A 21,679-nucleotide genomic window follows, 5' to 3' on the forward strand; every position below is an offset into this window, starting at 1 on the left:
TCAAAATGTCCCCTAAACACCTCACATATATTGGCAGACCTATTCTTCTTACAGTTTACTGATGAACATTTCATATACAAAATACTGCTACTGGTAGAGATAGAGGATTGACTGCCACTGGTAGAGACTCCACACTGCAGTCTGTAACAACAATGGTATATAAGGCCACTGTTTCAAATCAAAGACACAATGTATCAATCAGAGCACGCACATAAGAATGTAGCAAAGCAAAATATTTTTAAATTTTTGAACGATTCTGTCAAAATCAGCAGAGAAAGGTTTGCAAAAACAGCTGTTGTAGCATGTTGTGTATGACACACACATCCCCTACATATTTTCCCATTGACTGAATTATTAAAGGTTTACACTACCCCTTTTAACACAATTGAAAATTCCTTGCGATGTAGCCTGATTGGACCAGTCTCTTCAGATTAAGGTGGTTATATGAAGGATTTTTTAAATTCTATTTGGGCTGTTATTTAGGGGTGGGGGAAAAAAATGTTTTGCGATATTTTTGTGTAGCAATATCGTATCATCACACTGTTATTATGACAAATACAAATTAAACTTTAGGTAGCCTAGTAGAATAATACAATCAGGTGCTTTTTCAGTCCACTAGATACATTTTGCCAGAAAAAAAATAAAGTAAATGAACAGACTGAAAACTTTATCTTAAGACAAAGTTTTCATTTGGGGACATTATTTGGAGTTGAAAAGAGGTAATAAATTGCAATATATCACATTATATTTTATCGCAATACTCTGCATATCGCAACATGATTAAAATGGCAATAATATGGTATTGTGACTGGAGTATGTGGAGCCTCCCTCGTACTACGACTACTGCTTCCCAGTACTACTACTACTATTCTTATTATGAGTAGAGATGCACCGATCCAGCTTTTTCGGTTTTGATGCCGATCCCGATGCTGTGGTTTTGAGTATCAGCCGATACCCAATACCGATCCGATACCATGGTTGACCTAAAAAGCTATATACCTTTACATGTAGAACAGAAAAGACTAGAGGCATCAGGCATTGATGACTACACAGTGCTTTCCTAAGATAAAGTGAAACAAGATAAAACAGATTAATTCAATGATGTATTATTAATAGATAATATTAATTAATATTAATATTAATAGATTTAAAGGGAAAGGATCGCCTCAGGTATAGGTTGCATTTTCCGATACCCGAGCCATCTGTTTTGATGATATCGGGGCCGATATTCTATCCAGATATCCGATCGGTGCATCCCTAATTATGAGTGGAATAGTAGGGTCTATGTACACGCACCTAGCGTCTGTAGTTGTTCCTCCTGCCCGATCTCTTCATATTATAGTAGACGTTGCTCAATTTGCCTGCTCTTCCCTCAGTGTGCCAGATTATATAGACAAAAGTATTACCCCTCTGTCTCTTCACTAGTGCATTCTCAAGTTAATTTAAGGATTCAGCAGTCTGAGTTAGTCAAAAAGAGAGGCTATCCTCCTAATTTAGTATTTTTAGTAACACATTCTCCTTTGTGTTACTACTTCTCAACCACAGCTCAAAAAGCGCACAGATCTGAGAAACACAAGGAGAGAATTTCAGCTTCGAAAGATTATAACTTTGGTTTCTGAAGACTTTGCAACAAGACAGATCTAGCTTCAAAAGGTATTGCATTAAGATCTGAAGATAGCTCTTGATAAGGAAAATGTTTTACATGATCTGAGAAGCTGCAAAAGGCTCGGAAACATCTGTGGATGATGAGAACTGAACATTTAAACGTATGGAGCTAATGGAGCTCATGTCTGTACAACCTATGATTACCTAAATGCTGAGTTTCTAACAACCACAGGCTCTAACTGATAGACCTAGTCAGAAACAGTGGCAATTAACTAACCATCAAATCTATTCAGGCATAAAAGACTGTGACTAATACTAATGTTATACCAATAAAATGGGCGTGAAGGATATATCAATATATCATTTTGAATAGCTTCTGCTCATGGGGCACTGTAACCTTCAAGCTACGCCTTGTGCAGTCGACTCCACAGAGCTGATAAAAGCGAATGCTGAGTACACAGCTGCACTTGTGCACCAAAGCCTGAAGGTGTGACACACACAGGCAATAAAACTCAGCAAAGAATGGCAAGATGGTAGAAGCGGCTCTGTTCTCTCTCGCCCTTACTGTCGGAGACATGACATTAATATGAGACAGAGGGAGACAGAGAGTGGGGGAAGTGCACCATATGGATTCAGGAGGAGGGAGAAAAGGTGCAGAAAAGCTGACATAAGTCACCTGAATGCTGTCGGGGTTCTACCAGCACCGGCGTCCTCATCATCACCATCACCATCAAGCTGTCTATACCAACAAATGTGTGCTGAATGTACAGTGTGTGCGTACATGAGGGTTTCCCTTTCGTTGAATGCTGTATCCCAGCTGTGTGTGTTTAACCCCACATACCTGGCCCTGCAATAGGTCTCCTCATCCAAGCAATCACATGACAGAGGCCAACGTCCTCTCAGCATCCTTGAGCGCCTGTGATGGGCACCCAGCCAGTGACTGATCGCTCACTCGTTCCCTCTCGTCAGCACTTTCGCTCATCCAGCTCGTCATCAATGCTTCGCGGTAATAAAACCAATGTCATCCTGCTCCTTGTGAAGTTCACATGGAGAGATAAGGGAAGGAAATCTGCCACTGGCTTTTTGTTCCAAATTAATTTCCCGCCGTCTTTGTGTACACCATTTTCCTTGGTGGCGTTTAGTGCTGACAGCGAGCTTATCTCATGTTTCCTCGCCTGATTTCAGCCTTCATTAGGAAAATTTGCTGCTTTAAAGTCAATCTCCATTTGACTTTTATAGTCATGTGTGCGTATATGTGTGTTTCTAAATGGAAATAATTGATCAGGTGAGGTTGTTCCGGAGCAACAGGAGCACCTCTTTCGTTAATTAAAGCTGCATGTGGCTGCTGTAAACATTAGGGAAATGGGGCTGTATATCAGGCTTATTACCTGGACATGATCATCAGTGCAAGGACTTTGTCCAGGGAAATCTCTTATAGCCCATCAAACAGAGGATTTGCTGCAGCCAAAAGCACCTGGTCTGTCCACATTGTGTCATCCAGTAAAGGAAGTATAATGCTGTGGTTTCCATATGAGAGTTTAGGGAGAGATAAGAGTCATACAGAAGGGAAACATTTTGGTAGCGTCTGGCCATAGCTCAACTCAGAGCCAAGATGTTTTATTTTTTTAATCTTTCTGCTTACTTACTATTATATCAAAACAGGAAAGTTCCTTAAGTGTAGACAGTTATCCTATCTCCCAATGTCCCCCAACATTTCTCATCCAAATCATTACATGTGCAATAGGCAGCAGTATGTTGGAACTGCACTAAGAGTGTCTGTAGAGATTATGAGGGTGCAGTTGGGATGACAACATTAAGAGGAGATAAGGGAAACTCATAAAATAGCAGCGTTTCATTTCCTAAAAACACAATAGATGCCAGGGCTGCCTGACAGGCTACTATCTGCTGGTCTGTAGAATCATAGCTCGGTTATCATTTCTGTGAATGGAAAGGTAGACCGGCAGCACCACATAGGCGGCTGTGGCTGGAATGTTGATGCTGACACACAGGCAAATTTCTTGCGTCAGATGATGTCGTATTGGAAAACGGTGCCTAATTGGAGAGTAACACATTCACATAAAGCTAAAAGTGTGAGAAGTACTTCATCTGGAAGTGTAGTTACTAGCCTGAATCATTTTCCTTACTTTAAAGCTTCTTTTACACTCCATCCATATTCTCTCCATGCACCTGACCTTCTGCTTTAGAAGCACAATGCACATTAATATTTCATATCACAAACTCAGATACACATACACACATTTTGCCCGACAGCTCAGTGCTGGAAGTCTCTACAGCACAGCATACAGTGCAGCCTGGCAACCCCCTCAGTGTTTTACAGTGCATTCACACAAACAGACAGTGCCTATAAAAAGTCTTAACCCCCCGCGGAATATTTCACGTTATTTTGTTTTACATCTTTGAATCAAGAAGGATTCAGTGCTTGCTTTTTCACACTGTACGCTCATCAACATATAAAAAGACTGACAGATCTTAGGATGTAGTTTAGCGGAGTAGAAAACAACTGTGTGCTTCAGTTTCAGGAGGGAATCAAATCAATTGGTTGTTTTCACTTCCACGCAGGTTATTTGCATTAAAGTAGGGATAAAGTACAATATGAGATTTATATCTAAACACATTATACGTGTTAGAAAACACTTGCTGAATACATGAAAAGACTGGGAACTACATAGTACTGACATGTGGAGTTGGACCATTTCTCTGTCCGGGATTTTTTTGGCCAAGACCGAGAAGAACTAGGTCGAACAGGTCAGTGTCCTCTGGCTCTGAACTTGATTCTGGCTCTAGTTGCTCAAACATGGCTGTACAAGTCCAATAAAGCTGCTGGATGGAGCATCCACTGTAGTGCTACAATTAAAAGAGGCTGCAGCTTTCCCACGAGTGGGTGTGCCCTCAGCGCGTTCAGCAAAATCACTCACAGCATCTCAGAGCAGAGAATACTACCTATTTTTCATGACTTCGAAATGTAATTCTGTATACTGGACGACTTTTGTAATCATTCGAATTAGGCTGGGTGCTTAATAACACATTTTTCTGTGGTGTGAACCAAACTTATTACACATTTTTGTTTTATTTTTTCTTCACTCAGACTTGAAGTTGAACCTTTTTTAACACTTCCCTACGGCATTGGCCATCTTTTGTGTCTTTTAATAGTAGCAGTGGGCGGCATCAGGACATCTCATCCTGTTGCATCTCAGCCCTTACCCATGCATTTGTGTGTTCCCATATAGGGTTAGGGAGTCCGGATTCTTGTTGGGATACAGGGGCAGGATAAAGTGTTGGCACTACATGATCATCCAAACAAAGGTTTTCCAGACTAAGTTTTATAAGAAATCATCAGCAGGATGGCTGCAAGAGTGACAAAAAAAAAAAAAACCACAAATGGATTTTTCTTCATCAATAAAGATTTAAAAATGACGATAACCACCGTATTACCTTAGATTAATGAATTTTTAAGTCTAGCAGCAGAGTTTATGCACTTATTCCTGCTGTTCTCGTCTTACTACCCTCATCACCAATATAACCTTTGAATCCAAATATTATTATATTTGGACTAGCACCTGCCATAATAGCTGCCTTGTGCGCTGGCCTCTGTTGGTTTGCTATGTCCTAGTAGGTTGCCAGGTTTGCATGCATTGCACTAGAAATTACCAAATCATGTTTGAAAGACAAACTGTCTTTTTGAGTCATCTGTGAAGTCTAAGTCAATTCTCGAGTCATGAATACCAAGTCAAAGTGAAGTCGAGTCCTTTAGCATCATCAGTCAAGCAAGTCTTAAGTCGTCAAAGTTGTGACTCAGGTATGACTCAAGGCAAGTCATATGCCTTGAGTTGCCCAATCTCTGGATGAAACCATTACTGCTACAGCTGTGTCGGTTTACATATACGGACAGAATCAGGGCCTTGAAAGGTCCCATTTTATAGGAAACGATTTCAACCACTATACACACCCCTTGTAACTCCGTTCCAAAGGGCAAGGGGGAACTCAAAAACAAATGGTAGGGAATAAACAAGAAGTGAGATTGGGCCTAAAACTATACTGATCTATAGATGAGAGTGTATGGATGCCTTTACTATCATTATACATTCAATCCAAGCTCAAGCTTCTCCAACAAGCTTTTAAGCAGCAGCAATGCTAACATCTTGGACATTTCTGACAAAATATATATAATAAAAAGTCAGCCCAATCTTTCTATTTCTCTTCACCATAGATGGAGACTAAGGAAGGCACCTAAAGGTCCCACCCCCTGAGCTAGTCTTTGCCGTTTTCACTTAGACAGAGGCTAAATACATGACCAGACTCCTTCTTCCTCCTCTCCTCTTCCTCATCGATTGTCCGCATGTCTGTGCCTCAGTGTCTCGTGGCAGCAGAAGCCAAAGTGATGGAGACAAAAGGCGGTTTGGGTATTAATTCAGCGCTCACGTCTTCTTTCAGGATCCTTTCAGATGCAAAACGCCAGGCTGCGCAGTGGGCAGAAGGGGACGCTGACAATTACAGCCTCACATTGAGCCACCGTTGGAGACTCACTCTTCAGACTGATTGACAAATGAAAGAGCTGAAATAGCTTCCATTTAAAACGGCCACTTGCCAGAATAGGGGGATCATCTCCAATATCTTGTCTCAAATGGGAAAGGGAAAAGATGAGCGTGCATGGGAAATTGAGCTTGCAATTCAGAACTTTACAAAGGCCATTTAGGCTACATGCACAGAATACCCAGTGGTATTGCTGCGGCTTTAAAGCTCAAATTCAATGGATCATCAAGATAAAGCAGCGACTTTCTGCGGGATTTGCATCCAACTGCTCTTTCCCCAAAATCTAAAAACTTTTCCTGCTGTGCAGACTAATCCACTGTACACACAGATGAATATAAATACGGGGTGCACACAAACATATACATTATATGTAAACATAATTAGCCAAAATTACTTTGGTCATAAAGCAAAAATCAACAAATATGTCTAGTAATCTCTGTGTGAGATTTTGAGGGAGACAAACAGAGATGTTCTTTGTCCTGCCAAGCAAGTAGACTCATGGATTTCCAATCATGGACAGCGCTCAATTTGTCTGCTCTTCCCCCAGTGTGCCAGATCTACACAGCTGAGTACAGCATCCAAATTGACAGTTTGTGGAGACGGATGCCTGTTGAGTGGGAACTGAAAATGTTTTCTTGCTGAGAGTAGATGTGTAATATTTTACTGTCCTTATAAACTTCCATTTCCAATTCAAATATGCCTGAATATAACTCATAGGACTCAAAGGAATGAAATAACAAGGATATGCTATAGGTTGAAGGAAAAGTTGTAGTGGAGGCAGGAGTTAAGCCTCAATTAGAGGAGCCAAAGAACCGGAAAAAGAATAAAAGATGAAAAACACAAAAGACAATTACTGTGATTTGTGTTTAAAGGGGAAGTTATTATTGCTGTTTGGGTTTTCCCACCGGATACGTACGTTGTACTTTGGCCTTCAGGCTGCGCAGCCTGGAGAGCAACCCCTGTAATCTGGACGCAGGAGAGCCTCCACAGTGATTTGGCAAAATTGACTCCATCTCACTGCTGTGTGCATGAGATGTAGGTAGCCAGAATAGACACAACACAGGTATAAATAACAAGTACTGTGTCTGAGAGCACAAACAGCTGCAGGGGACTGCTGCGTGCTGCTGTAGGAGCACAAACAGGTTCTTTAATGGAGAGAGGGATGTGAAGAGAAATTCATTTGCGAGATGACACTCTCCCGCAGCCCCACAGCACAAACCCCGTGAGAGGGATGCTGTGGCTCGGAGGATGGGGAGAGGTGGTGGGGGGGTGGTTATGTGTGTGTGAGGGGGTGGGTGAGGGGCAGATTGAGGAATGGGGTGAAACAATGCAGCAGTGCCCGTGTCATGGCTCTATGGAAATCAGTAAACTCTGCCGAATGCACAGCACATCACACATAAATACATGTGTACACACACACACAGCACAGGGAACGAAGAGGTATGAAGGAGTTGAATGCAGAAAAATGGGCAGCTATTCTGTTATTGTATCATCTGCTGCCGTATTGCCTTGTATTTGATTTAAAAGCAGTGACACAAGATGGGAAGCAAGTTCATTGTGTGTGTTTTTTTCTTTGCCGCATTCAAATGCGTCCAGAGGATTTTTTATCAATAAAATCCTTATTAAAACCACTGGCTGTGTTATATTGGATAAATATGCAAAAGAAAAACTTCCTATTGCTGCTTGCAGGATATTCCAAATTAAATTAAGAAATGCCCAAATGCCTAAGAGGTTGTAAATGCATGTGTAGGTGGTAATGACTACTAAATTAGTCAGCATATTTTATGATGACATTACAGCTTCAGCCATTTCTGTTGATCTTGCTTAAACTGCCGGCAATGACTTGCACACTTGTGGGTTCAATGCATCTGATATTATCAAACTTGTTTTCAGACTAATTGAGTTCAACTTAATGACTCTTCATTTATTTATCTATTTATTTATTTGGAGTGGCACCTTTTGGTCTGTTACAGGAAGTGCGACCTGTCCTTAATTTCCCCTTCCTCTTGGACCAACACTGTTACAGATTTAACAGTAGTGAGCTGAGGTTCAAGGTGAAGTCACGCTGGATGCAAGCTGTAGCCGAAGGTGTGGAATAAAGAAACGGCACACTCAAGCTAAGGACATCAAATTTCAAGCCTGAGAGCAAAATATGAAAGAAAAATAAATAAATAAATAAATAAATAAAGCTGGCTGTGTACAAAGACACCCCCTGACACACACAAACACACACACACCTCCATGACAAAAAGAGAAATGCCTGGAAAACAAAAAGGAGGTGAATAATAATAAAAACAAATGCCCAAACCTCCTGGAGCAGATTTTTCATCATTAAATGATGGCCTGAGGGCGGAGAGAGTATGATGAGGAAACACTGGCTTGTGCCCTGCTCTGTAATTAAATGGTGGCCGGATGGAGTGAGAGGCAGGGAGATGATAAGCACTGGGCTCTGTGCCCCAGGACAGATGAATATTGTCAGATGCTTTAAACAATGCGGTTATCTGCGAGCGAAGTCGATTTTTTTTCTCTTTTTTTTTTTTTGCAAAAACAAAGATGGCAGACAGATTGGCACTTTTTCCTAATGGAATCCCTGCAGCCTCTCTCGAAAACAGAAATGCAAAGGATGTGTCTACATTAAGGAAACAACCAACTGCACAATACACAGAGAAAAAATGAGTCATAAATGAGGGTAAGGGTAAGATGAAAATAAAAATTTGTCAGGAAGCCTACAATAGTGCATGAGCTGATTTAAAAGACAAGAATTTAGATACTCTAAAGGGATACGTCAGGATATGTTCCTTTTTTATATGTTTAGAAACTGACAAACATATGGGGTGCATTTCATCATGCTAATGTGTGTCCTCACTTTCCTCACTTGCTTCCTTTCCTTGTGTCTTAGTCCTGCCCATCCTGGAAATGCGAGTGGAGGAGGCAAGGAAGATATGTGAGGAGTTGCCAAATGAGAAATCCTAGGTTCCATAGCATCACTTTTAAGCAACATCGGTTAATTATGACATGTATGTATGTCATGAGTGTGAATGTCCACAGACTCCCATATAAGAACAATGTCAAAATCTTACAGTATCTTCCACAGATAGGAAAATCTGTTATAAGCCTAGAAAAGTCTCACATATACAAGAGGCCTTTATTTCACTTCGATATGTAAATTAACATAACCAAATGTTATTATTACTGCTGATTATTTTAATTATCAATTAATATTCCTTTTAAATCTTCTAATTCATGTATGGATCAGTGATCAGTATTTGTTATGACCACTGAGGCTATTCATTTACTTGTATTGTAAATTAAAATTAAAAAAACAAAGGGCTGCTTTGTGCGGTACCTCAATACTTTGCAACTACATGATCTTACACATTGTAAAGTGTTAGACTTATTGCACCCAAGGTGATGGTACATATTATGCACTGTAAAAATAACTGTCTGAATAAAGAATCATGTAGAGGTGTGACATTATAAGTCATGGAGAGCAAAAAAAAAAAATTGGTGTAGGATATACCTGTGTGTTGTCCCTCTACGCTCCTCCAGAAGCCTCCTCTCTCCTCTCCTCTTATCTCCTCCTGGTTTATTTAATGAATTGGGAGATCCTTCATGTAGGTGGAGGAGGGACAAGAGAGGAGGCTGGGAAGCATACGTTTGCACGATGAAAAGGACCCATGGATGCCATTATGTCTCTGCAGGCCATTTGAATAGTGAGGTAAGTGTAACTTTATATAACTCCAGTAACAAGTGGCTGCACTAACCAAGACCCATAGTGTGATCTTTTAAGTATTTATAAGGAGTGTGTTACTGTTAAATAAATAAGATCAGACGTGACACCAATATAAATGCTTACTTGTGCTCAGAGGCATAGTGCATGCTGTGAATACAGACAGGAAGGAAACAGAAGCTCCAAAAACTAATTTAAATGTTAGGATTTGTGACCTCCTAAATAATTTTCCTAAATACAAACTCAAGGACAAATAAGACCAAGAGTTTACAGCCATGCTAGCAGCTCTGTAAGGTTGTAGGTACAGTGGTGATTTGAGCTAAATGCTAAAGTAATCATGCTAACATTCTAACAATGCAAATATACTGATGTTTTATTAGTTTGTTAGCACGCTAAAATTTCCAAAGACGTGTTAGTTATCACTGCTCACGGGTCTGTATATTTAAGCCTTGCCTTAATAGCTTATCATAGGGCTTGGGAGGTTATTCACTGAGTGCTGATCCTTTATCTAGAGCACACATTTCTTGTGTTTATTTGAACCTAAGTCAAAGTCAAGATGAAGCTGATGGGAATGGGAATGCAAGTATTTTGCCATGAACTAAGAGAACATAAATGTCTTTCCCAAAGTCCATGACAATTCATTAAAAACATTAAAGTTGTTTCACTTTAAACTACAAATGTCAAATTCACGGTCCCTTGAGCTTTTGGTGCCGTGCCATTTTTCCAACAGCCCAAAATTCCAAAGCCTCATTAGCTCAAAAGCCAATTTCTCCAACAGCCTGTTATCCCTAAAACAAACACCCAAAGTCCCGTTTGTCTGAAAATACACGTTCCCTGTAGTTAGATTCAATTTCACCAGAGGCATTTTCCCTCAACCCTTTGCGGCTTTTGTTAGCGGTGTTTGAGGCACCAATCCAAGGTGTTATCCACTGACCCGTTCCTTTCTTTCCAGTGATTTTTGTGCCACCAAACGTGGGTGTTTTGAGCCAAAAGACGATCTTTCCTAACTATGACCAAGTGGATTTTGGGCCTAAATCTGGCCACATATTCACCACAGTACTGTGGTTTTTTTCCTGGCACTTGGGTTGTCTAACTGCAAGGATTCTGTATTTTTTGGAGAAACAGGACTTTAGAGCAATGGCCGTTTGTTTTTAGGATAAAGGCTATTAGTGGGAATGGGCTTTTGGTCCAATGGGACACTTAACAGACTGACGTGGCTTTGGAATTTTGGGCCGCCTGATCAACAAGCAGTCCCTAAGCCTTGCTGCTAGTGATGCTAACAATCGTATAAATTCCTCCGACAGACTATCCAACAGGAGAAAATGAAAAAGAGCTTCAATGGGACCAGAAAGTAAGGCCTTAAGATGCCGGGTGATTGGTCTTGCGTCAGATCTTAAGAGTGAATACCAGTTAACAGTGCAGACATAGTCCACATTCAGTCACTAAGAAGCACAAGAGACTTCCTGACATTTGATTCAAGCCTTGTCTGCAAACGCCCCAATAATGAGTTTAGTTCCAGTGTAAACAATTGCATCAACACGCCTTGTTTTGATTCCATTAAACACAAAAGCAAACATTTTGTTCCTTGAACACAAATACTACCATATATCATACTTAATGGTGTTGAAACTGATTAAACCACACACAACAAACACAGCACAGTCCTGAATGCACAACAGAACAAACGGTTATCGTGCGGAGAAAGAAAGTGAGGAGGAAAATCATGCATGGAGTGACAAGTGGAAAAAGCACATGTGCAATTTCAACTGACAAGACTAAGATTGGTTTGCTTTGAGAAATCAGTATGGACAGTGTTCAGAGAAATGGCCTAGTCAAGGCTTTTTTCATTTTTTTTTTGACAAAGCTTTTTAATATGTCTTAATGGAATGAATGGTGTCACTAAATTGTATCGTTCTCTGTCTGTCACAAGAATTTCATTATATGAAATGCCAAGCCTTCAATCCTTTTCCTACTTCAATAATGGCACAATCTCCCTTGAGAGAGAAGAATAAAACACAGTGGTGAAATGTGGATTTTTCACCTAAATACAATTACAGGGCATTTTGCAAAGTGCTGTATAAAGCAATCGGGAATCACTCTTGAAAGTTGGCAAGGAGAGAAAAATACTTTGTTTTTAATGTCTGGATATTTTATTTTGACTTTTTCATTGGTAAAAAGCTTTTGTCTGCCCTTTGCCAAGCAGAGATTGTTGTATCGCTGCCAGTCAGGCTTCGAATTCTCTGGATGGGGATTGAAGATGAGTACAGTCATCCCTGAAAAATGGCTGTGACTCCATGGACTCGTGCGACTGATGCCAAAGTAGACTGCTTCATTTTTCTGGCTTTAGCTTCAAATTAGATCAGGCATCAGAAACGACCTTCAGATATCAGCAAAGCCAATATGCTGACTAGGATGCATCAGAGAAAAAGGCCAGTGATCAAGATTTATGGAGTGAGGCTGCACTGTGTGTCAAGAGTGATACGTGTCTCATCAACGGTGAAATGAAATGTCAGATTAGTTTGTGCGAGGGCGTGTGTGTGTTTTAGCTCGTCTGCAGGAATGCTCTAATGGTTGTTTGTACACAAGATTGAGAGACAAAGAGACAAAAGAATTTGCCGTCAAATTGAGACCCAAAGTGAGAGAATGAAAGGAGAGCGTGAGTGTCAAATAGGGTGCTTATAGTGCAGAACACTAATAAGGAGAGAGTCAGCAGGACAGCGGCAGCAGATCCATTCTCCTCCCGGCTCCGTCTTGGCAGTACCTGTTATAAACTTCCTCTGCCGTCTTGCACAATTGGTTCTGTAATTTAAAAAGGTCAGCATGGCTCTTGTGTAATTCAATGCTCTCATGGTGCTGTATTAACCACATATTTAATCACCCTCAGGGTGGTGTGCAAACTGAATACTGAATGTAAAGGGAAGAGGTAGAGCCCGCAGTACAATACAGGGCCCAGCTCTCCCACCTGATATATGACTCACAGCATGTGGGAGAAGTTTATCCATGCGTATTGTACGGCTCTGTGTTTCCACTGTAGTTGAGAATAACATCTGGAAAACTTAATCTTTTAAATAAAGAATTTATCTGCGAGCATGGCACAAAATAAAATTGGATGGTCGCTGAAAAATAGTTTGTTTTAAGTTGTTTGCACAAAGGAAGAAGAATGAGTAAATTTAATTTGTCTGAAATGCACTGTGGCTGTGGAAGATACAATATCTTGTGTTATGGAGTTTGGTTGTCTCGGCAATAAAATTAAAGAGCAGGTTCGCCAATGACAGCCCATCCATGGTATGAAGAAAACTGAATTCTGTATCATGAGACATACAGTACCGTATATATTGCACATTTTCTACGGTATAATTATTCTTTGAAAGACAAAACGTTAGAAGTTTGCAAACAAAACTGTGAGATAGATAGCAGCCTCAACCCTACAATGCAGGCATAATACATACGCAATATCTTTCATGCAAAACAGAAATTTTAGGTTGAATTGAATCCAAAACAAATCTTAAATTGCTATATCTGCCCGCTCCCTACTCCCGACAAGTGTGTTGCACCTGTTGCATTGAGGCTGAAGGAGCATTATGGGAACTGATGATACTTCACCCAAGAAACCAGCCACCAGGTAAATTACAGTGAGCAGAGAGCCACTTTATAATCTTTAAACAGAGGTCTCATACATAGGGGTCAATATACTGTACATACGGCATGCTTGGCTGAGCAGACGGCACTGGTCGAATGCAGTGTAAAGTGATGCTAAAGAGAGAGGATGTATGAATATATTTGTCTATAGAAATGCCAGCCACTTAACCTGTATGTCCCTCCTTCTAACATGCCCTGCCATAGACAGGAAATATCAAAGGATGTGTTCGTAAATCCAATCTGACAATCTGAATCTGAACGGAGTGTTCTGAATAACCGAACGGTACGTTGCAACAGTGCTCCGTATTTAGGAGTGGTCCAGTATATGCCAAAGTGCATTCTGAGTATTCCCAAATGCACCCAGATGCAAACATGCAACCAAACTGGATATGAGATTAAAAATCACAGCATAGCTGAGAGTTGAATCTGATCAAATGGTTGTTTAAAACACATTTTATGTTTACATTGTTTAGATTAATAGAGTTCAAGTATGTTGTGCAGACTCCAAACATTGTAACATTAAACCCCTGGAAAGTTGGGATTGTGGTAAATAAAGTACTTCAGTGTCACTACATTAATCTTTAATACACATCATGGTGTCTGTAGATCTTTGTTAGCGAACATGCTTATATAAGCCCCAACCACAAATCACATTGCCTAGTTACAAAGCCACCACTCATGTTATTTGTGTGAATCTCCTGACCCTATCACTAGACAAGAACATAAACACTGGAAAAAAATATGTTTGATAGAAATGTTTTCAAAGTTAATCCTTTTTACAATATGCACATCGCAAATACAGTATGGTCAGGGTTGGGAAAATATTAGTTATGCAACTAAAACACTTGGTTAAGGGTAGGGGAAGGTCCTGTTAATCAAAACACACTTGTTAATTTCAGAGCTGTGAAGAGACGCAAACGTCCGTTCCTGCATTGAATGTTGGCACTGAATGTAAATTATAAGGTGCGTAATTGTTCAATATGAATGTAATTCCTAACATTCTGGGCTGATATCCTCCCACAGTCTCAAACTTTTGCTACAGTGAGACTGAGTACGTATGGTACTGGCTCATTACATATGAGCCTGAGAGGGTTAACAAAGTACCTCAGAAAACCCAGAGGATGACAATACCTTTTTAAAAAAGGGAACAGGGAGTCATTGCCTTGGGGAACTGCTGGTATTTACTTTAAGGCAAGGAAATTAAAAGAGCTGTCAGTCAGCAAGTATGCAAAGAATTAAAATCAAAGCGATGCCTTGACATTTCTTTCTCATGGAAAGACAATGCAAGGAAGGCGTAGGGTCCTGGCGGAGTTCGACTCTCCTGCATCTAGATGTTTATGACAATTTCTTTACCATGCTGACACATTTGCAGAAAGTAGAATCCATGACTTGGATCTGACATCTCTCTCTGGTTTGTGTGAATTGTCACTGAAGCTGAACGCCTCGCTTGAGGCATCAAGCACCTTACATAAGAAAGAATATCTATTTTCAAATCTTTGTTCCCAACTCCGGTACGCTTAGATACGTCATTCTGCTCTTACAATTCTTGTGGGTATCACCTTGTATCTTTACAGCTATAACTAGAGCAGAATATGAGTGAGAGGAGATACAGATAAGAAAAGCCCCTGGTTATAGCACTCTGATGACATCAGAGTGTTTAGCAGAATTCACTATGAGCTGAATTTAATCCTGAAACAGCTCTAACTGCTGCCAGTCAGAAATCCTGCTCCGACGGTGTGATTGAAAGCATTTTTGCCAAGGTAGTGATCCCTCACCTGTGCGCACACATGCAGTCACACACTTACACCATTACATCAGGAAGCCACACACTGCCCTCTGCTTGACAAGTAAATTGCTTCCTAGATCGTGCTGGCGAAAGAAAATACGGAGAGAAAGAAGATTGTGGCACACACATGGTAAAAGAAAATGAATGAGAGGTGAAAGGCAATAGAAAGACGCGAAGGAGCCCGAGAAAGTAGATAACAGAAAGCAGCAAGTGTGAAATTCCCTGCTAAGCAGGACTGCATGGACCTGTCGTCCTGTCTGATGGGAACTGGGCAGAAAAGGAGCGAAATCAACACGGTGTAACTGTGATGACTGTCGAGTGTGGTGACAATAAAACTTTATAGGTGATTCTCTTACTTCTGACGGGGAGATGTTTCAATAACATGACGCGGCCGTGGATAAGAGACAAAACTTCTTGAAACACATTTCGTCAAAAGTCCAACTGAATCATGGTAGAACAAGCCCATATAAGGGCCTGTGTCCACTTTTGTTAGAGTGCTGGTGTCTTTTTTTCAAGTGGTCACAATGAGGAGAGTGTATGCAGCCGCCTAGAGAAATAACGCTGGCATCTCCAGCTTTTTTGTGTTCTTGCTCCAAGGGCTCTGAGTTGAACTTTTAAGAAAGGTGCTGGTTTCTTTCGTCACTGCTGCTCCTTTAGCTATTGTCCACCCGAACTGTCAGTCAGAAACTATTACAACACAGATGGAAGAGCCCTTTTGTGGGAGCAGATCAGTCGGATACTGGGTGTTACCGGTGAGTGTTGTGCTTTTATCACTGTACGTGTTGAAAGCTTGCTGTTAACTGCGTGGTCAACACTCTGTTAACATAGCATTATGTTAGCTACCTAGCTAATGTTAATGTCAAGGCATTGTCATTATGCGACGCACCCTGTACAAAATAGGGATGTAACGATCCATCTATCCGGATCGATATATGGATTCCATGATCAACGATCCAATATCATCAATGCAAAGAGAGAAAATCGATCCATATCATCATCTTTAGGTTATTATTATTTTTTTGTTTAAAAGTCTGTGTCACCGTCAAACAGCAGTGGGCAGATGGCAAGCAGCCAAGAGAAAGACAGTGAGGGTAACGTTATCTTCCGGGGGAAAAAAAAAAAATCAGCAGTGTGGAAATATTTTAGATTATAGAGAAAATATGGGTCAGCAGACAGAACACATGGCGTATGTAACAGTCCCATTGTGAGATAAAACACGATGCACCTGCCTGGCTGGGCATCTCACTCAGCTAACCTCTCACTACAGCAACGCTGGCTGCTATGTTTCAACAATGTTCGGCTGAAAAAACGTCCACGCAGGTTGAAATTTAAACGTACTGTTCTGTTGGGAGATGCAGTGACTCAAGTTAAGGGTAAGTAAGAAAATTAATAACATTACATGTAATTTGTTAGGCTATGAGTGGAGGAAAAAGGTTCGCTAGCTGCTAGGCTATTTATTGCAATGTAAACATGCTAAAGCTAACAATGAGTGACTAGCTAAAAACTATTGTTTGCTCTATGAATCTTGACAGTTACTGAGCTGAACTGAATAGTTTTGTTAAACAATGTTGTTGTTAATCCATGTTTTATGGCTGTGTGTCTGTGGAGTTAATTTAAAGTAAACTTTATTGCACAATTACTTATGTACTGTTTATAGGCTAACTATTATGGCAAAAAGTAAAAAAGAAAGAAATCATCTCATATCGATCGCAGGCCCCTGAATCACATCAAATTGAAATAGTATCATGGCAGACTTTGTAATATCGACAAATATTGTATAGAGATTTACACCCTTAGAACAAGATGCGTGACAGCGTTGAGACTGAAATGTGAAACATTTTGAGAGAAAGTATTTTTTATCAGGCAAAGGTCAACTAAAAAGTGCACCATTCCTACCACACATTTCCACCTTGATGACAAAAAATAATGGCATGTTGCACCGGGAATGTGCATTCTCTGGACCTATTAAAATCTTCAAAATCATAAAAACCAACAGTCAACTTAAAGTGACTGGAATTTCATCAACACGAGAAGCACAACAGACAGTACCATGATCAAGGATTAACATGGTACATGGACTAGTGTTTTCAGGAACTGACTGGCCATTGGGAAGTTCGGGAAGACTCCCAAATGACCGGGTCATCCACGCCAAACCGGCATGTGGTCATAGAGTTTTTATTTTTTAATTTCTGATGTCAGTAGTTACTGTATGGTACGGTTCTTGGCTGTGGCCTGGGCCGGCCTGGCCCCTGCAGCCACACTGGGCCAATCCCACACTTTCGATATGGAAGGTGGAAACAAGCAGATCCTCCAAAATTTGGACTGATCCTTCTGTCTGATCGGCTCAGTCATTCTAATTGTCAAGAGTTCCATCCGTCCAAAGTCAGTGAAAATGGACAGGAGGACAGGAAGGAAGATAGCAGTAGTTGGCAGCATACTGGGACTTTGTTACCAGCTCGCCTAGGCTTGCATGGACTGGTCATTTTTTTTTAAATCAGTGGCTATGGGCTTATACAGACTGGGGAGGCAGGTGTCAGCAAGATATCCTAAAGTGAAAAATTACTGCCACACAATTCTAAAGGCCTCTCCATTTTGAAGTCACAGGCTGAATTTCAGTCCAATTACATCCTGAGAGTTTCCCCCATTTTTGTATCTGTTCAGTCACTACTGTTTGGTTTTTGCACCAAAAAAGAAAATTCAAAATATTGAAAAGAAAAGAAGTACAGGCCATTAAAAAAGACTTCTCACTACTGGCCTAACTAGAAAGGGTGAGGTAGCAACAACTTTTTTTTTTTTTTTTTTTAATTTTACCCCGACTCTCACACATGGTTTCCCATTTCTTAGCTTTAGAATGTTGGGAATATCTGAAATTCATTGGTGACCTTGTAACTTTTTGAGAGAAGCCACAGAGAGTTTCAGTAATACATTTCCGACTCAATGCCTCTCTCAAACCAAGCCCAAAATACTCAACCACCAGATACAATATCTATTCAGACCTCTTGTGAGGTGAGGTGCTTCAAAAGAGCTTAGTCCAATGTCTGCAGCACTCAAAATACCCAGAAGTTTAAGTAATATTCAAATGATAATTGGGGCATTTCTTATTAGGACTTTTATCACTGAGTAGCAGAGTGAATGTTCAACTAATGTTTCATAGCACCACATGTAGGGCTGCCACTAACGATTATTTTCATTGTCGACTAATCTGTCGATAATTTCTTCGATTAGTCGACTAATCATTTCATCGAAAAATGTGTTAAAATGTTGAAAAATGTCGGTCTGTCTCGCCCAAACCCCAAAATTACGTCATCTAATGTCTTGTTTCTTACTCACGCCTAAGGGTTTTAGTTCACTGTCACGGGAGAGTGTGTAAAGCTGCCAATATCTGAACGTAAGAAGCTGCAGTAAGAATATTTTGGGGTATTTTTATAGTACTTTTCTATGAAAAATGACTCAAACCAATTAGTCGACTACTAAAATAGTCACTGATTATTTTAATAGTCGATTCGTCATCGATTAGTCGACTAATCGTGGCAGCCCTAACCACATGCCTCGTCCACATTTACAACCAAGATCAATGAAAAGTGCTCAGGAGAAGAGATAACACATTGTTTCAGGATATTTAGTTTTTGCTGCACCACCCACATTTACGCACATCTGGCAGAGCATTCATTGTAACTCAAGAGAGAGCTTCTAAACTTCCCAAATCAGTTTCATTTGTACGATTCTGAGGGACAGGGTAGATACCAACTCATAGAATTTTAATGTATAGGATATTACCTGTGCAGCGTTAACCCAAAACAGATGCTCCAGCAAGAGTGTAGAGACAGATGAGGTTGGAGACCAGTTCTATACACACTGATAAAACTGGCATGATTTCTGTCGGCACATTCAGGTCACAGAGGATTCACAGTCGATTTTTACAATCTGAAACATACTCATTTTTACTTTGTGACAAATGTCCCAAACGTACTCCATTCATTCCATTCTTTATATCCTTATCAGTAAGACTGGAGCCTATCTGAGCATACACACAGTGTCTATTGAGATAGGACAGGTATCTTCCAGCCAATCAGAAAGCTGTTTCACTCAGTGTACTGTATAGCAAGACAAATGCTTACAAGTTTCCTGAGACAGCTCAGCTTTCTATGAATATCTATTGTTAAAGACTGCACTGGACTACATATAAATGCTGATGTGTGCTAAGAACAGTTTGCAACTCTGATGCCAAAAGACTGATGTAACTCCTCACACTATAAGGTTTACGGTTACATGCCGAAAATAAATCATTAAAGCTACAGCAAAGGTGTCAGGCACATAATAGTCAGACAATCGCAGACTGACAGACACACTGACAAACCATGATGATGGAGCCAGACAATGATGTATTCATCACTGATGAGAACATGCCAGTGCAGAGAAATGTGAAACAGCTTACCTGGAACTAAAGGAACCTCCTGGCCCTGTGTCATCCTGAGCAGAACCATTATGAGGAGGGGCGTGGCCCCTGACCACGTGCCATGCATTATGATGCTCACTGTCCTGGCATCACTGGGCGTCAATCTGAGGAAAGGAGATAAACAGAAAACAGGTCAAGAGTGATGCTGAGATACCTCTCTCTTTACTGGGTTGAAAAAAGAAAAATGGATATTCAATTTGTTGTGCAAATTACAATAAAATGCCAGAGTGCAGGGGAAAACAACAATCATTGCAACAACAAGACCACGATACATAAAGCAACCTTTTCTAATGGCACTTTAAAGCATTAGTAAATACAAAGTAGCTTTCATGACAAACAATAAACAAAGTAAAGGAACTCCACAGAGAATTGAGTTCCTTTATGTTGTAATAGTATAGCAGCTGAATCTATAATTTATTATCCTGGGAGAGTTCAGTGTTAGAATGTTAAGAAGATTGAAAATCGACTTTCTCTGCTGCTAAACTCTTACTCAGTATCTCCTTTTGTACACACACAACAAACACCTCTGTGTCAAACTGATTCCAGACAGGTGAGACTAAAGTGTCCGAGTTTAGTGGTGTGTGCGAGACAATGCCGCTTTGCTGACATCACCTGTGCGTAGTGACAGGGACCGTCTGTGGCATGGAAATAAATCGGAGGATTCTCCGGATCAGCCATCTGTGGAACAACCTGTTCACCCTTGTTTGATTACATCCAGCGGGCCAGGATGCCTCGGCTGCTCCGTCTCCTGGTATTTCTCCATATCTCTCTCTCTTTCACACTCCCCTCTCTGCACAGTTATGCACTATGATTTCCTCTTTGCGGGCCTTTTTTGCAGGCGTGACATACTCCTTGAATTGGATATGCTTCAACTAAAATATGATGGACTTCCCTTTATCATAAATTTCAAGGTGCTACAGTAGTGGCTGAGTCTCTTCAGGCCTTGCATCTTTTGAGATGATGAAGAGCATTAAACACCACCTCACCATGGTAAGAAGGTGAATATGTGTGATAATGAAAAGAAAATGCTCACAATGCAAAGCTAGCAATGCTCAGAAAGTTTCACACTCTCAGTACTGCGCTATGTTCTCCTTCCAATCATGTGCTAAATGCTCCTTTAATTCCTCCAAACTTCCGTGTCCGTTTAATTCATGCAAAACCAAATGGACTATTTGCCACTCATTACTGGCAGCTCCTTCTTTTTTATGTCATCCTTTTCTTCCTGTCTCTCTCTTACTCCCCTTTCTGTAATAGGTTTGCAGGAAAAAGAAGGCACAAGCACACCAATTTGCTCTTATAGCTTTTTCTCCAATCTTATCTTCGGGTACTCACTGAACACTTTTGCACCCCCTTTATATGCATTTCCTGCTCTCAGAATTAGAAGAGCCTCTGAAAAGGCTGTCTCTCAGATCTCAATCATTTGGGAGCTCATTGTTGCAGCGTGTGTTATCGTCACTTCTCATCCCTCCAGTGTCACAGAAGAGCCAAAGAATTATGTGTTATATTTTCACAATTGCCCCATTTGCATGTGATGATGACAAGCGTATTCGCGGCTAAATGTCTGATAAAGAAGTCCCAGTGGTTAGACAGAAAGATTACAGCGCTTTCACTCTGCCTGGCCACCTGAACCAGTAGCAAGCCAGTATCCTGGAGGAGCAGCGGACTAGGTGCCCCCATTTTTCTTGATGATTGTGTCAGATAAACACTGCATCGTCCTCTCGCAGGCAATCAGATAAATACCCAATTACCAGTCAGGAGATGGCTGTGACAAGTGGTCGCCAGGGGTCTTTGGTTTGGGAATGTGGGATACACAACATTGAGATGGCCTCCTCAACCCAGATGCAAGTGGTGGGGAGCTGGACTCGTAATTCAGCTCATCACCCTGTTCTGTTTGATTAATGAATAGAGGAAT

The 21,679-nt window shown here is 40.7% G+C and overlaps 1 protein-coding gene across 2 annotated transcripts in view; it reads right to left on the minus strand.

Annotated features, from left to right (window-relative positions):
* robo1 (roundabout, axon guidance receptor, homolog 1 (Drosophila)) overlaps positions 1 to 21,679 on the minus strand; it is a 266,076-nt gene that overhangs the window by 219,043 nt on the left and 25,354 nt on the right. For both annotated transcript variants that reach the window (XM_078166986.1, XM_078166987.1), the window contains one exon: positions 19,747 to 19,871. In XM_078166986.1, coding sequence (XP_078023112.1) covers positions 19,747 to 19,834 — 88 coding nt within the window. In that variant the 5' untranslated portion in view covers positions 19,835 to 19,871. The remainder of the gene's footprint in view (positions 1 to 19,746; positions 19,872 to 21,679) is intronic.

The sequence above is a fragment of the Epinephelus lanceolatus genome, chromosome 4 (assembly GCF_041903045.1).
Source record: "Epinephelus lanceolatus isolate andai-2023 chromosome 4, ASM4190304v1, whole genome shotgun sequence".
NCBI lineage: Eukaryota > Metazoa > Chordata > Actinopteri > Perciformes > Serranidae > Epinephelus > Epinephelus lanceolatus.